Below are 11,680 nucleotides of genomic sequence, written 5' to 3'. Positions count from 1 at the left end.
GATGTCCTTCCCCAGGGACCGGTCCTTCCTGGCATCATGTGCACAGTTCAGGAGGCAAAGGTCCCCCACCCTCCCTTCTAAGGCTCATCCTCGCTGTGCTTTTCCCAAACGAATCAAACCACCACCCATTCAATGGGAGGGCACACTGGGCATTGTAGAAGCGCAAGGTCTCAGAAAGTTTTAAAAGAGCTGCTGCGGATGCTCTCCCCAAGCAAGAGGAAGACACGGGGTCTCCGGTGCAAGAGCGAGCTGCAGAAAGGCCCCAGTGATGGTGGCGAGGATTCCAGGGCAGAGCCGAGCAGCAGGCCTTGCCAGCACCAGTGCAGGATGCAGCTGTCCGCCGAAGTCTGCAGGGACTTCCTAAGATGAGTAAATGGGCAGAAGCAGCGTAATCCGGGTGATTGCAATAAGAGATTTACACAGATGAGCATGCCTTTGGCTCAGGATGGGCAAATGCACAGAAAACAAGGGGAAAAGCAAAACAAACAAGCCAAAGAGCATCAATGATTTATTCCAGGGAAAACACAAAACTGTGCTGGAGAAAATATTAATCACAACACACCGTGAAAAGCATTTATTTTGTCACGATCACATAAACATATTTTCAAGTCGCATAAATAAACCATGTTTAAAGAACTGGCTGTTTGAATCACCAGAAATGAGTGAGCTGGTGAATCTGAGGGTGCTGGCGTGTGGAGTGTGAGAGCCAACTCCTCATTGTCCCTGGTGGGGAGTAAAAAGGTAGACACAGGGCTGACCGTGGAAGGATCGAGAAAAACCAAGACCAGTGCTCTAAGTGACAAATAGAGATATATGCCAACCAAATGGGCTGAGAGTTGAAGCAGTTGGCTCCAGGGAGAGGACCATGGAGGTGGAGAATGGACGGCCTTGTGGAACAATTTGGTTCTTTAGAGCAGCGGTTCTCAACCTGTGGGTGGGGAACCCCTTTGGGGGTCGAATGACCCGTTCACAGGAGTCGCCTAAGACCATCATAAAACACGTATATCTGATGGTCTTAGGAACCGAGATGCACCCCTCTATCCATCTCCAGGCGGGTCCGCCCACATGAAGATACACCCACCTACCAGTACCCGGCGTGAAGATGTCACCCATGCTACACTGTGCTTCAAGAAAACATTTCATTTATTTGTCATTAGGAAGAAATATTTCACAATATATGATTACATCGTTTTTGTGATTAATCACTATGCTTTAATTATGTTCAATTTGTAACAATGAAAATACATCCTGCCTATCAGATGTTTATAATTCATAACAGTAGCAAAATGACAGTGATGAAGTAGCAATGAAAATAACGTTATGGTTGGGTGTCACCACCCCATGAGGAACTGCATGAAAGGGTGGCAGTCTGAGGAAGGTGGAGAACCACTGCTTTAGAGGATGTGGGAGCACAACCTGCTGACATGAAAGGAAAGCGAAACCTAAGCAAGGCTGAGCACCCCAGGCACCTGTGGCTCCAGGCCAGGGTGACTGACTGTCCAGGCACCTTGAGGACCACCCTGGGGGACTTGGCCAGGGCTCCTGCTCTCTATCCTCTTCCCCAACGGCGAAGAGGGAAACACAGAGCTGAGGGAGCCCTAGTGCCAGGAGACACATCTGCATGGCCGAAGAGCATTGTTCATTTGAATCGGCATACCCTGATTTTAATGAGCCCTGGAAAAATACACTCAGCATATCGCACTTGGGATTTCATGGCTATCGATGCTTAGAAGAAAGTGGAGTTTGCTAAGTAAAAGGATTTGTTGGAAAACGGAGATGCCAGTAGAGGAGCTAGGTGGCAATGGGAATGACTGAATCATGGCCTAGCTCAACACCTCATGCTAGGGATGGGGACCTGAAGCCCAGAAAAGGGGAAGACCCTTCCGGCTCCCAGTAGCAGGGCCGTGAAGGAGGCAGGTGTGACTCAAGCTCTTCCTTCGTCCTCTCAATCCCTGGGTGTCTGTCTCTGTAAAAACATCTTATAAAAATAATACGCATGATACATATATATGTATATACCTCTATATATAATGCTCATGGTCATTGTAGACCAGTGGTTCTCAACCTTCCTAATGCCGCGACCCTTTCATGCAGTGCCTCACGTTGTGGCGATCCCCCAGCCATACAATTATTTTCATTGCTACTCCATCACTGTCATTTTGCTACTGTTATAAATTGGGCGATGCCTGTGAAAAGGTCGTTTGACTCCCAAAGGGGTCGCGACCCACAGGTTGAGAACCGCTGTGAGATAAACACTCTGGCCTAGAAACCACCACCGCAAACAGGTGCCAGTTTGGGGAACCATGTGCCAGACCACATGTTCTTTCAATAGCGTGGTTTACGTACAGGTTCCTCGTGCGCACAAATAAATGTCCTGGAATTCCCATTCTTCCCGATGCAAAGGCAAAGTATGATACCGTGTGAAGAAGAGACGTCCTAGAACACTTTAATTGTGCTTTTGCAGAACCTGTACGAAGACAAAGAGGCAGTCATGCGAACACAAGAGAGATGACATGGTTCAAAATCAGGACAGCTTGGTGCCCGTGTTGGATCTTTCACCAGATTTATTCCATCTGTGTGCTGAGCAGAGAACCTGAGAAGCAGGGCCATGGGGAGAACTCAGCACCAGGATTGGAGGAGGCTCCCTGTGACATGCAGATGACACAGCCTTGCTTACCGGAAATGAAAAGAACTTGAAGCACTTCCTGATGATCAAAGACTACAGCTTTCAATATGGATTAAATCTCAATGTTTAAAAAAAAAAGACACTCACAACTGGACCAATGAATATCAACATGGTAAGAGCAGACTGAAGCTGTAAAAGTTTCCATTTTACTGGGATCCACAACCAACCCTGCAAGAAGCCGCAGTCAGGACATCAAATGCCGTAGCTGTAGGACAGATCTGCTGCCCAGGATTTCTTCAAAGCATTTAAAGAACCAAGATGTACTTTGAAGACGAAGGCGCTCCTGACGAAGATACTCTTTGAATTATAGTATTGGCAAACCAAAAACCAAACCAAATTCGCTGCTACTGAGTCACGGTAACCTTATAAAGGGTTTCCAAGGTTTTTATGGGATCAGCTGCTGAGCTGGAAACCCTGACCTTTTGACTGGCCGTCCACGTCTTACCCGCAGTGCCCCCAGGGTCCCTAGTGTTGGTGAAGAATATTAGAGTCGCCATGGATTTCCAGAAGACCAAACAAATGCATGTTGGGTGGGAGACTTGGTCTCATGTACTTTGACACAGTGGGTTCAGATCCAATGGTGAGGATGGTGCAGGACCCAGTTCTGTTGCACGTTGGGGTGCTATGGGTTGGAACGGACTTGACGGCACCTAATAACAGTAGCCATATCTTCCAGACACCCTTGGGAGCACCTTGCCAGCAGTAACATCTGTGACATTCAAGGTAGGCAGCCACTGCCCAAGACTAGCTGCTGTGGTTTTTGCTTCCTGCTAGTCACACTCTGAATTTGTCCCCAAACTCACTGCCACAAAGTCGATTCCAACCCAAGGTGATCCTATAGGACAGAGTAGAACTGCTTCTGAGTCTCTAAAACTCTTAATCTTTACCTAGACTAGAAAGCCGCCTCTTTCTCCCAGGGAGCAGCGGGAGGTTTCGAACTGCTAACCTAGTGGTTAGAAGCCCAATACAAAACTACTCTAACTTCTCTACCAGGGCTCCTTCACCCAGCTAAAAAGAACCAAAGTCACTGCCACGAGTCAATGCTGACTCATATCAACCATATAGGGCAGGGTAGAATTGCCCCCTGTGAGTTTCTGAGACTGTAAATCCTTCAGGAGTAGAAATCCCTGCCTAACTCCCTCAGAGTGGCTGGTGGTTTCGAACTGCTGACCTTGAGGTTTGCAGTTCAACCCACAACCACTATACCACCAGGGCTCCTTATACCCAGCCAAGCTGCTCTCACATTCCTGACCCACAGAGAGGTGAGGGGTGCGACATGTGTATTACCACTTAAAGCTGTTACGTTTGAGATGTAATTTGTTACACAGTGGTAAACAACAATACTATTGGGTACTAACACCTCCCTCATTTTAGAGATGAGAATTTGAGGCCTAGCGTTCAAGTTACTCATACCCAAGGTACAACGTTAGCAAGTGACTTAAGCCTAAGCAGTTTGGAGGTTTATAAAGTACAGATAATGGATTAGAATCCCTCTTTTACAGCCTAGCCCAGAGAGAAACTCACACACTCACTCACTCACTGCTATGGAGTCAATGTTGACTCATAGCAACCCCCTGTGAGTTTCTAAGACTGTAACTGTTTACAGGAGTAGAAAGCCCAGTCTTTCTCCAGCAGAGCTGCTGGTGGTTTTGAACTGCCAACCATGCGAGCAGCCCAACATGTAACCACTACACCACCAGGGCTCCTCAGAGAGAAGGAGACACAAAAGCAGAGATCTCAACAAAGAGAAATTAACGATTGGCTCCCAGGCAGCATGGAGAGCTGGACTACGCTTGTACACAATATAGGGAGTGGGTAATGGGATCCCTCTCCCACCCTTGAAGCGCAGCGGGGATTGGCTCAAGGCTGCTGGTTTCTGACCCTGGCTGGGCTCCTGACACAGCCTTGAGTGTCTGGGGATGGAGAGCCCATGCCCCTGAGTAGCCCCTCCTCGGGGCTCTTATCAGCCCTCGTTATCACTGCTTATTCCAGTCTACTCTGCTCCCAGAACAGAGCACCTCAAGGGCAGGGATGAAGTCTTATTCAGCCTCAGCTCAGATAGGGAAAATGGGGGTGGGCAGAAGAAATAGGGACTTCTGTGGGGTTAGAAGCTACGCCCCAGGGGACTCCCCCTTGCCCCCGGCAACTCTGCCTCGGGGAGAATGTGTCTGTTACACCTCTTTAACAAGTGATCCCTGGACCCAGAAAGGACCCCTCCGGGACCCAGGATTCTAACCGGAGGAGCTCCCAGCTGGATGGGGCACCCACCGACAGCAACCTGTGATCAGAGATTCAGACAGACAGCATTGTGAGAGCCCAGAGTTGCAGCCAGGACTTGTGAGGCAGAACCTGGAAGGCTTTCCGGAGGACGTTTGTAAACTAACGCCCAGTGGAAAACCAGGACCCAGCTCGTGCAGGGGCATTCTAGACCGCGAACACAGCCTGGCAAAGTCGGAAGTTCCAGCTTTGGGGGCTAAATAGGGGAGGTCTCTGTGAATTGCCAGGGCAGGGGGGTGCTGGCCAGTTGCTGGGTCTCTAGTGGCAGAACGTGGAGATTTGAAAGGGACAGTACGCCATGCTGACAGCAGATAAACTGTCACCTTATCTCTTTCTTCAGGGCATCACCTACATTTGGTATCAGGTTTGGGCTGGTAAATGGCAGGGCCAGAAATTGAACCTGATGGGAGCACTGTGAACAGTTCTGGGCTCATAAACAGGTCGATTTTAAAGAAGGGCAAAGGGAAGACAGCTCAGCCTCAGAACACATAAAGCATTCATCTACCAGGTGGACACTGAAGTGCTGGCCCAGTCTCTGCTGCCCAGGTGATTTCCTGTCCTCTCTCTTCACCCGAGGCCAACTCACACATACCAGCCTTGCCCTCCCCTGGATTTCCAAAGAAAACTCTCACCCCGACTCTGAGGACACCTGGGCCATGCACACAATGAGATGGACGGAGCACCTACTGTGTGCCAGATATGGTTCTCAGACCAAGAATGCAGTAGAAACAGACAAGCCTGTCTAATGAGGTGTCTGTCTCCCAAGTCAGGGACCTCCCTGGGCAGGATTGCATGATCTCTGACACAAGTTCATTGTCCCCCTCGGCCCAGCACAGGGTTGGCACATGCTTGTTAAACTATCGCACCAATGAGGGATAGAAGGGGAAAGGGGGTGCACTAGCCACAGTCATTGCCACAGGCTGCCCTGTGTGTGTGTGTGTGGGGGGGTTCTGGTGGCATTTTGGGTTAAGCATTAGATTGCTAAAAGTGAGGTCAGCAGGCCTGGGGCTAAACTCCCTAGGCCCCTTCCCCAAGCCTTCTGGCTCATTAGCAGTCAGTGCCCTCACACATCATTGTAGGGGGAAGGTTGTACGTGGTGGGATCTGCACACGTACAGGTGACTGAATCATCTAATGCAGCCTGCACTCTGGTGTGGATGAGGTGGGGCTGGGATCCTCCGGGGTCGAGGGGATATTTTCTCATCCCTGCAGAGGGTCGTAGGGGTGGAGAGGACCTGAGAGTGTGCTCCCTAGCAGCAGGGACCACACAATCATTCTGTGGATAAGCAGAGTCCCTGATTACCTACCAATCCCCCAGATAGTCTATCCTTCAGTCTGGCCCAGTGGAGAGGCTCACTGAGAATGAGCCAGGCCCAGGTTACCAGCCTCCTTAGGCACCGGTGTAAAACATACAGATGCACATGGACGAGTAATAAAATCTGGTTGAAGCTAATGAGAGATGCACTGTCTCTTTTTTTAAAAAAAATCATTTTATTGGGGGCTCATACAACTCTTACTACAATCCATCAATCCATCCATTGTATAAAGCACATTTGTGCATTTGTTGCCCTCATCATTCTCAAAACATCTGCTTGCCACTTAAGCCCCTGGAATCAGCTCCTCATTTCCCCCTCCCTCATGAACCCTTGATAATTTATAAATTAGTATTTTGTTGTCTGATGACTCCTTTCAGGGCCTTCACCCACTTTCCTGTTGCCTGACCCCAGGGAGGAGGTTATATGTAGATCCTTATAATCAGTTCCCCCTTTCTACCCCCACACTCCCTCCACCCTCCCGGTATCGCCACTCACACCACTGGTCCTGAAGGGATCATCTGCCCTGGATTCCCTGGGTTTCCAGTTCCTATCTGTATCAGTGTACATCCTCTGGTCTAGCCAGATTTATAAGGTAGAACTGGGATCATGATAGTGGAGGTAGGAAGCATTTAAGAACTAGAGGAAAGTTGTATGTTTCATCATTGCTACACTGGGTGCACTGCCTATTACCTTCTTTCTTATTACATACATGCTGGTACCCTAACCATCCCTTACACCCTCAAAGAGACTGTACGTCCCCCAAACCTCATCTCCAGCTCTGCCAGGCTCACTCCTACACACCCCTTAGCCTCTGATCCATAGGGCCAGACACCTCCCCCAGGAGGCAGGTGCTGCTTCCAGCGGTCAGCGTCCCACCTGGAGGAGCGCGCCTGGCCGGGCCCACCGCGCGCAGGCCTGGAGCAGGGTCAGCGAGCGCCTGCTGAGCGGAGAGCGAGCCCGCGCGAGGGAGGAGGGACGGGAGGAGGGACGCTCGGCGGCGCGGGCGGAGCGTGGGGCGGAGGCGGCGGCGGAGGGGTGCGCGCGCCGGCGGCGGCCGCCCAGGGCCTGGGCCGCGCGCCCAGCCTGAGCCCGCCCCGCCGCCGAGCGTCACCGAACCTGCTTGAAATGCAGCCGAGGAGCCGGGGCGGGCGGCAGCGGCGGCGGCGGCGGCGGCGGCGGGGGCAGCGGCAGCCCCGGCGCCGGGGCGAGGACTCGGCGGGCTGAGGCGCGGCGGCGGCGGCGGCGCGGGGTGCGCGGGGCGCGGCGGCCGGAGCCCCGGGCCCGCCATGGGCCGCCCCGAGCGGGGCGCGCTCCGGCCGCTGGCGGTGCTGCTGCTGCTGCTGCGGCTCCAGCATCTCACGGCGGCGGCGGCGGACCCGCTGCGCGGCGGCGGCCAAGGTGCGTGCGGCGAGTCCGGGCTCCGCGGCGCCCGAGCCGCCAACAAAGCGCGGCCGGGCGGACCGGGGTGCGGGCGCTGGCCGGGACGCTTCGGGGTGCAAGCTCCTGGGGACCCGGCTGCTCCCTGGTTCGCGCCGGCGACCTCCCTCCCCCGCAGCCCCGGGCGTGGAGGGCTCGGCGCTCGCTCCGGACGCCGACTCGGGGGGACGCGCGCAGCTGGGGCCTTGCCGGGAACTTTGTCGCGGGGGCAGGGCGGTCATTGATGGTTTGGGGTGAACTGTGCGATTCTCGCCGTTGGGGGTTATTGGACGCGCGCGCTCCGCCGCCGCGGCGAGCAGAGCCCCGCGGCTTCCCTCGCTGACAATGCGTTTCCGGGGACCCCTGCGCGCCGCAGAAAGGGGCTGCACGCGAGGGGGGTGCGCCCGCGACGCCCAGTGTTGTGTCGCGGCGCCAATTGGGGGCGGGGGGTGCCTCTTTATGATCGCTGTCAGCGTGGGTTTCTGACTGCAGTGTGTAAATGGAGGGGAGCCCCAAGTGCGTGACGCCGACTGCGTGTGCCCATCGAGCCCCGAAGCGGCGGCCCCCCATCCCGAGAGACCCCTCGGGCCTGCGCGTCGTTGGCCCCAGCGTCACCCCGCGGCGAGGCGCGGCGAGGCGCGGGCCGGAGCTGGCGGCAGGTGGGCTCACGCCCCCTCTCCCCGTCCTCGCGCAGGGCCCGTCAAGGAGTGCGAGGAGGACCAGTTCCGGTGCCGGAACGAGCGCTGCATCCCGTCCGTGTGGAGGTGCGACGAGGACGACGACTGCTCGGACAACAGCGACGAGGACGACTGCCGTGAGTGGCCGCGGGGCGCTCGGGCCCTGGGTGGGAGGGACAGCGGAGGGGCGCCATGCTCCGCTCAGCACGCACGTGGCTGCAGCCGCCGCCGAGCCGCCCGCCCGCGCGCGCGCGCGGGCCCAGCACCTGAGCCCGCGGCCGGGAAGCCACGGGGACGCCACCTCCCGCGGGGCCTGGCGGCGCTTAGCGACCAGGTGCTAGCGGGCGGGCCCGGCCGAGTGGGGCTGGGGGCGGAACCGGCAGTGTGGCGCAGGAAGAGGGCGAGCCGCGCCCAGGTCTGGCGGGGAGCAGCTGCTGGCCCGCTAGCAGCCATCGCCGCCACGCGCACCGGCTTCCCGCGCGCCGGCCTTCCCAGACACCGCCCCCGGGACACGCGCGCGTCAAAGTTCCACGCGGGAGCTCAGGCCGCTCGCCACTCTGGCTGGCTCGGGTTTTTGTGAATGAATGGGCTCCCCGGGGCCCCTGATTGGCTAGAGGAGGACCACCCCATAGGCCCCTGTGGCCGGAACGGCCAATCATGGCGTGGCCTGTATGTGCTTTTTTAGGCGCCCTAGGCTGGGGGGGGGGTGTGTGTAGGGCGGGGGGAGCCCTGCCCTAGCGGTTCCCGGGACCACAGGCTCCACAGGCTCGGAAGGATGGCGTAGGGGTGAAGGTGAGGGGTAGTAGGTGTGGAGGGGTGTGTGCAGACAGCTGCTTTTATGCCGAGTCATGGTGCAATTCATCGTAACGGCCTGGGCTCTCTGCATGCCCGGCCTGGCCGTGAGTCGTGGGACAGACCAGGAAGGCAAGAGCCAGGAGGAAGAGTTCGTTTCCTGGAAGGGGGCCTCTGAGGTGCACCAGGTCTTGCGTGAACCCACTGCCCGGTGCAGGGGGCTGGCTGCCTTTGCTGAGCCTGGTGTTTCAGATACCCTGGCACAACTTCTTTTGAAGCTACCCTTCTGGATTGCGTGGGGTTCATCTGGAGACCCCCTGGCGTGTGCGCAGGCAGTCGCAGCGGTGGAAGGAACTTGCCTTAGGAACAGGAATGTAGACTCGCGGGGTTGTTCATGGTACTGGGTGCCTGCTGTGGAGAAGAGAGACCCGCCTTTCGAGACACGTGACAGGACTACAGCTCTCACCAGGGCACCCGGGGGCGCAAGGTCTGCGCTGTACCCCATGCTAGTATTTGCCAGGCAGCCTCAGCCACAGTCGACCTCTGTGACTCCGTGCAGTTCCTTGATGGCAGCACACCTGTGCTGCCTCCGTTTTCTAACCCCGGGCCAAGCTCACAAGACCCCCTGCTCCAAGGGCCTGCCGCAGTAATGTAACCAGAAGGCTTGACAGGAACAAGTCTTGACGGACTGTTGGACTTGTGCTTGCCGTCAGGGAACGTCTTGCATCATCAAATCAGTCCTGTTTTACAGATTAGAATATGGAGGCTGGACAGGCTGCATGCCCCAGGCTATTGAGCTGCTAAGCGGGAAGTGGGATTTTAGGCCTCTGAATGTAGAGTTCCCAGCCTCGCCTTGACCCTGATCATTTCCCAGTGCTATTTCAAGCTGTGAAAATGACTCTTCTCCCAGCAAAATACTGGCCACTGAAAATGAGACAGGGGAAATTAGAAACTGTGTTACCGGGCTGGTTTCATACTTTATCTCCCTGGCTCTGCCTAATAACAGCGTTGTGAAAACGATAGTACCAAGCAGAAGCTCTTCCTGCCACCCCCTGCGGTAGATAAGGATGCTGGCTCAGAAAAGTTGAGTGAATTATCCAAGGTCACACAGCTCAGAACAGCAGAGTTGGCCAGGCTAGGTGCTTGTAGAAGCACCTTCAGAAGCACCTTCAGCAGCTAGGTGTGGGGGTGGAAGAATCCAGACGCTGGAAAGTCAGACTCTCAAGGCTGAGCCAGCGGCCTTTCATTTCCAAGCAGGCCTTGAGCCAGTTGGAGAAGTGGAGTGGTGGGGAGGGGTTTAGCTGAGCCAAATGGGACCCAGGAAGTCCCGATGGCCTCCTGTTTGGGTTCTGAGATGGATAGGGTGGAATAACGTGATGTTGAGGACTGAGAGTGGACAGAGTGAGAGCTTTGCCCATCGTTGTGGTTAGTTGCCATCTAATTGATTAAGACTCCACGGTGACCCCAGGTATACAGAATAAAACCATCATGTTTTCAAGGCTGGGTGACCTTTCAGATCAGCTCCCCAGGACTGCCTCCTGAAGCATCTCTGGGTGGGTTCAATCTGCCAACTGTTGGACAAGTACTCTATGCTTCGCCATTTGTGCTGATAGTACCAAGGCCAGGTGTGCTCCTCTTAGGCCACTGAGTATTCCCAATTCGTAGGGAGCTGATGCACAACAGAACCAAACACTGCCCGCCCTGCACCATCCCCAAAGCAGAGGGTTTCCACCTTCTTCATGCCGTGACCCTTTAATAAAGTTCCGCATGCTGTGGTGACCCCCCAACCATAAAATTATTTTTGTTGCTACTTCTTAACTGTCATGTGCTACTGTTGTGAATTGACATGTAAATATCTGATATGCAGGATATATTTTCATTGTTACAAATTGGAACATAATTAAAGCATAATGATCCATCACAAAACAATATGTAATTATAGATTATGAAATATTTGTTTCTAATGACAAGTAAATGAAATTTTGTCTTGAAGCATGGGATAGCATGAATAACAGTCTTCACATCGGCTACTCGTATGTGGGCGTGTCTGCATGTGGGCGGACCTGCCTGGAGACGGATAGAGGAGCGGTGTATAGGCTCCTAAGACCATCGGAAATATGTGTTTTAGGCGACCCCTGTGAAAGGGTCGTTCGACCCCCACAGGGGTTGCCACCCCAGGTTGAGAACCGCCGCTCAAAAGCATTGCTATGGTTGAGCCCATTGTTGCAGCCCCTGCGTCTGCCCGTCCTGCTGCAGGCCTTCCTCTTTTCACTGCCCTCTGCTTGGCCAAGCACGAATCCTGAGAACACGTGAAAAGAATGTGGGACCGAGTCTTGCCATCCCCAGTTTCAGGAGCGTCCTGGCTGATTGTCCTTCAGGGTGGAGTGTTTGTTTGGGAAGTCGGTGGTCTAAATAAGGTTCTCCACCAGTGATTGAAAGGCATCTGTTTGACATCCACCTTATCAATGACGCAACCATCTCATGCACTTGGGTCAGGTGTGCTGCAGCCCTCAGGTG

General features: G+C 54.6%; 1 protein-coding gene across 5 annotated transcripts in view; it reads left to right on the top strand.

The window, feature by feature from the left end:
* Nucleotides 1-7,564: 7,564 nt before the first annotated feature.
* The window catches only part of LRP8 (LDL receptor related protein 8), an 87,924-nt gene continuing 83,808 nt past the window's right edge, over nt 7,565-11,680 (top strand). For all 5 annotated transcript variants that reach the window (XM_075556378.1, XM_075556361.1, XM_075556354.1 and 2 more), the window contains exons 1-2: nt 7,565-7,676; nt 8,389-8,508. In XM_075556378.1, the coding sequence (XP_075412493.1) occupies nt 7,565-7,676; nt 8,389-8,508 (232 nt within the window). The remainder of the gene's footprint in view (nt 7,677-8,388; nt 8,509-11,680) is intronic.

The sequence above is a fragment of the Tenrec ecaudatus genome, chromosome 1 (assembly GCF_050624435.1).
Source record: "Tenrec ecaudatus isolate mTenEca1 chromosome 1, mTenEca1.hap1, whole genome shotgun sequence".
NCBI classification, from domain to species: Eukaryota; Metazoa; Chordata; class Mammalia; order Afrosoricida; family Tenrecidae; genus Tenrec; species Tenrec ecaudatus.
This window is presented reverse-complemented; position numbering and strand designations above follow the sequence as displayed.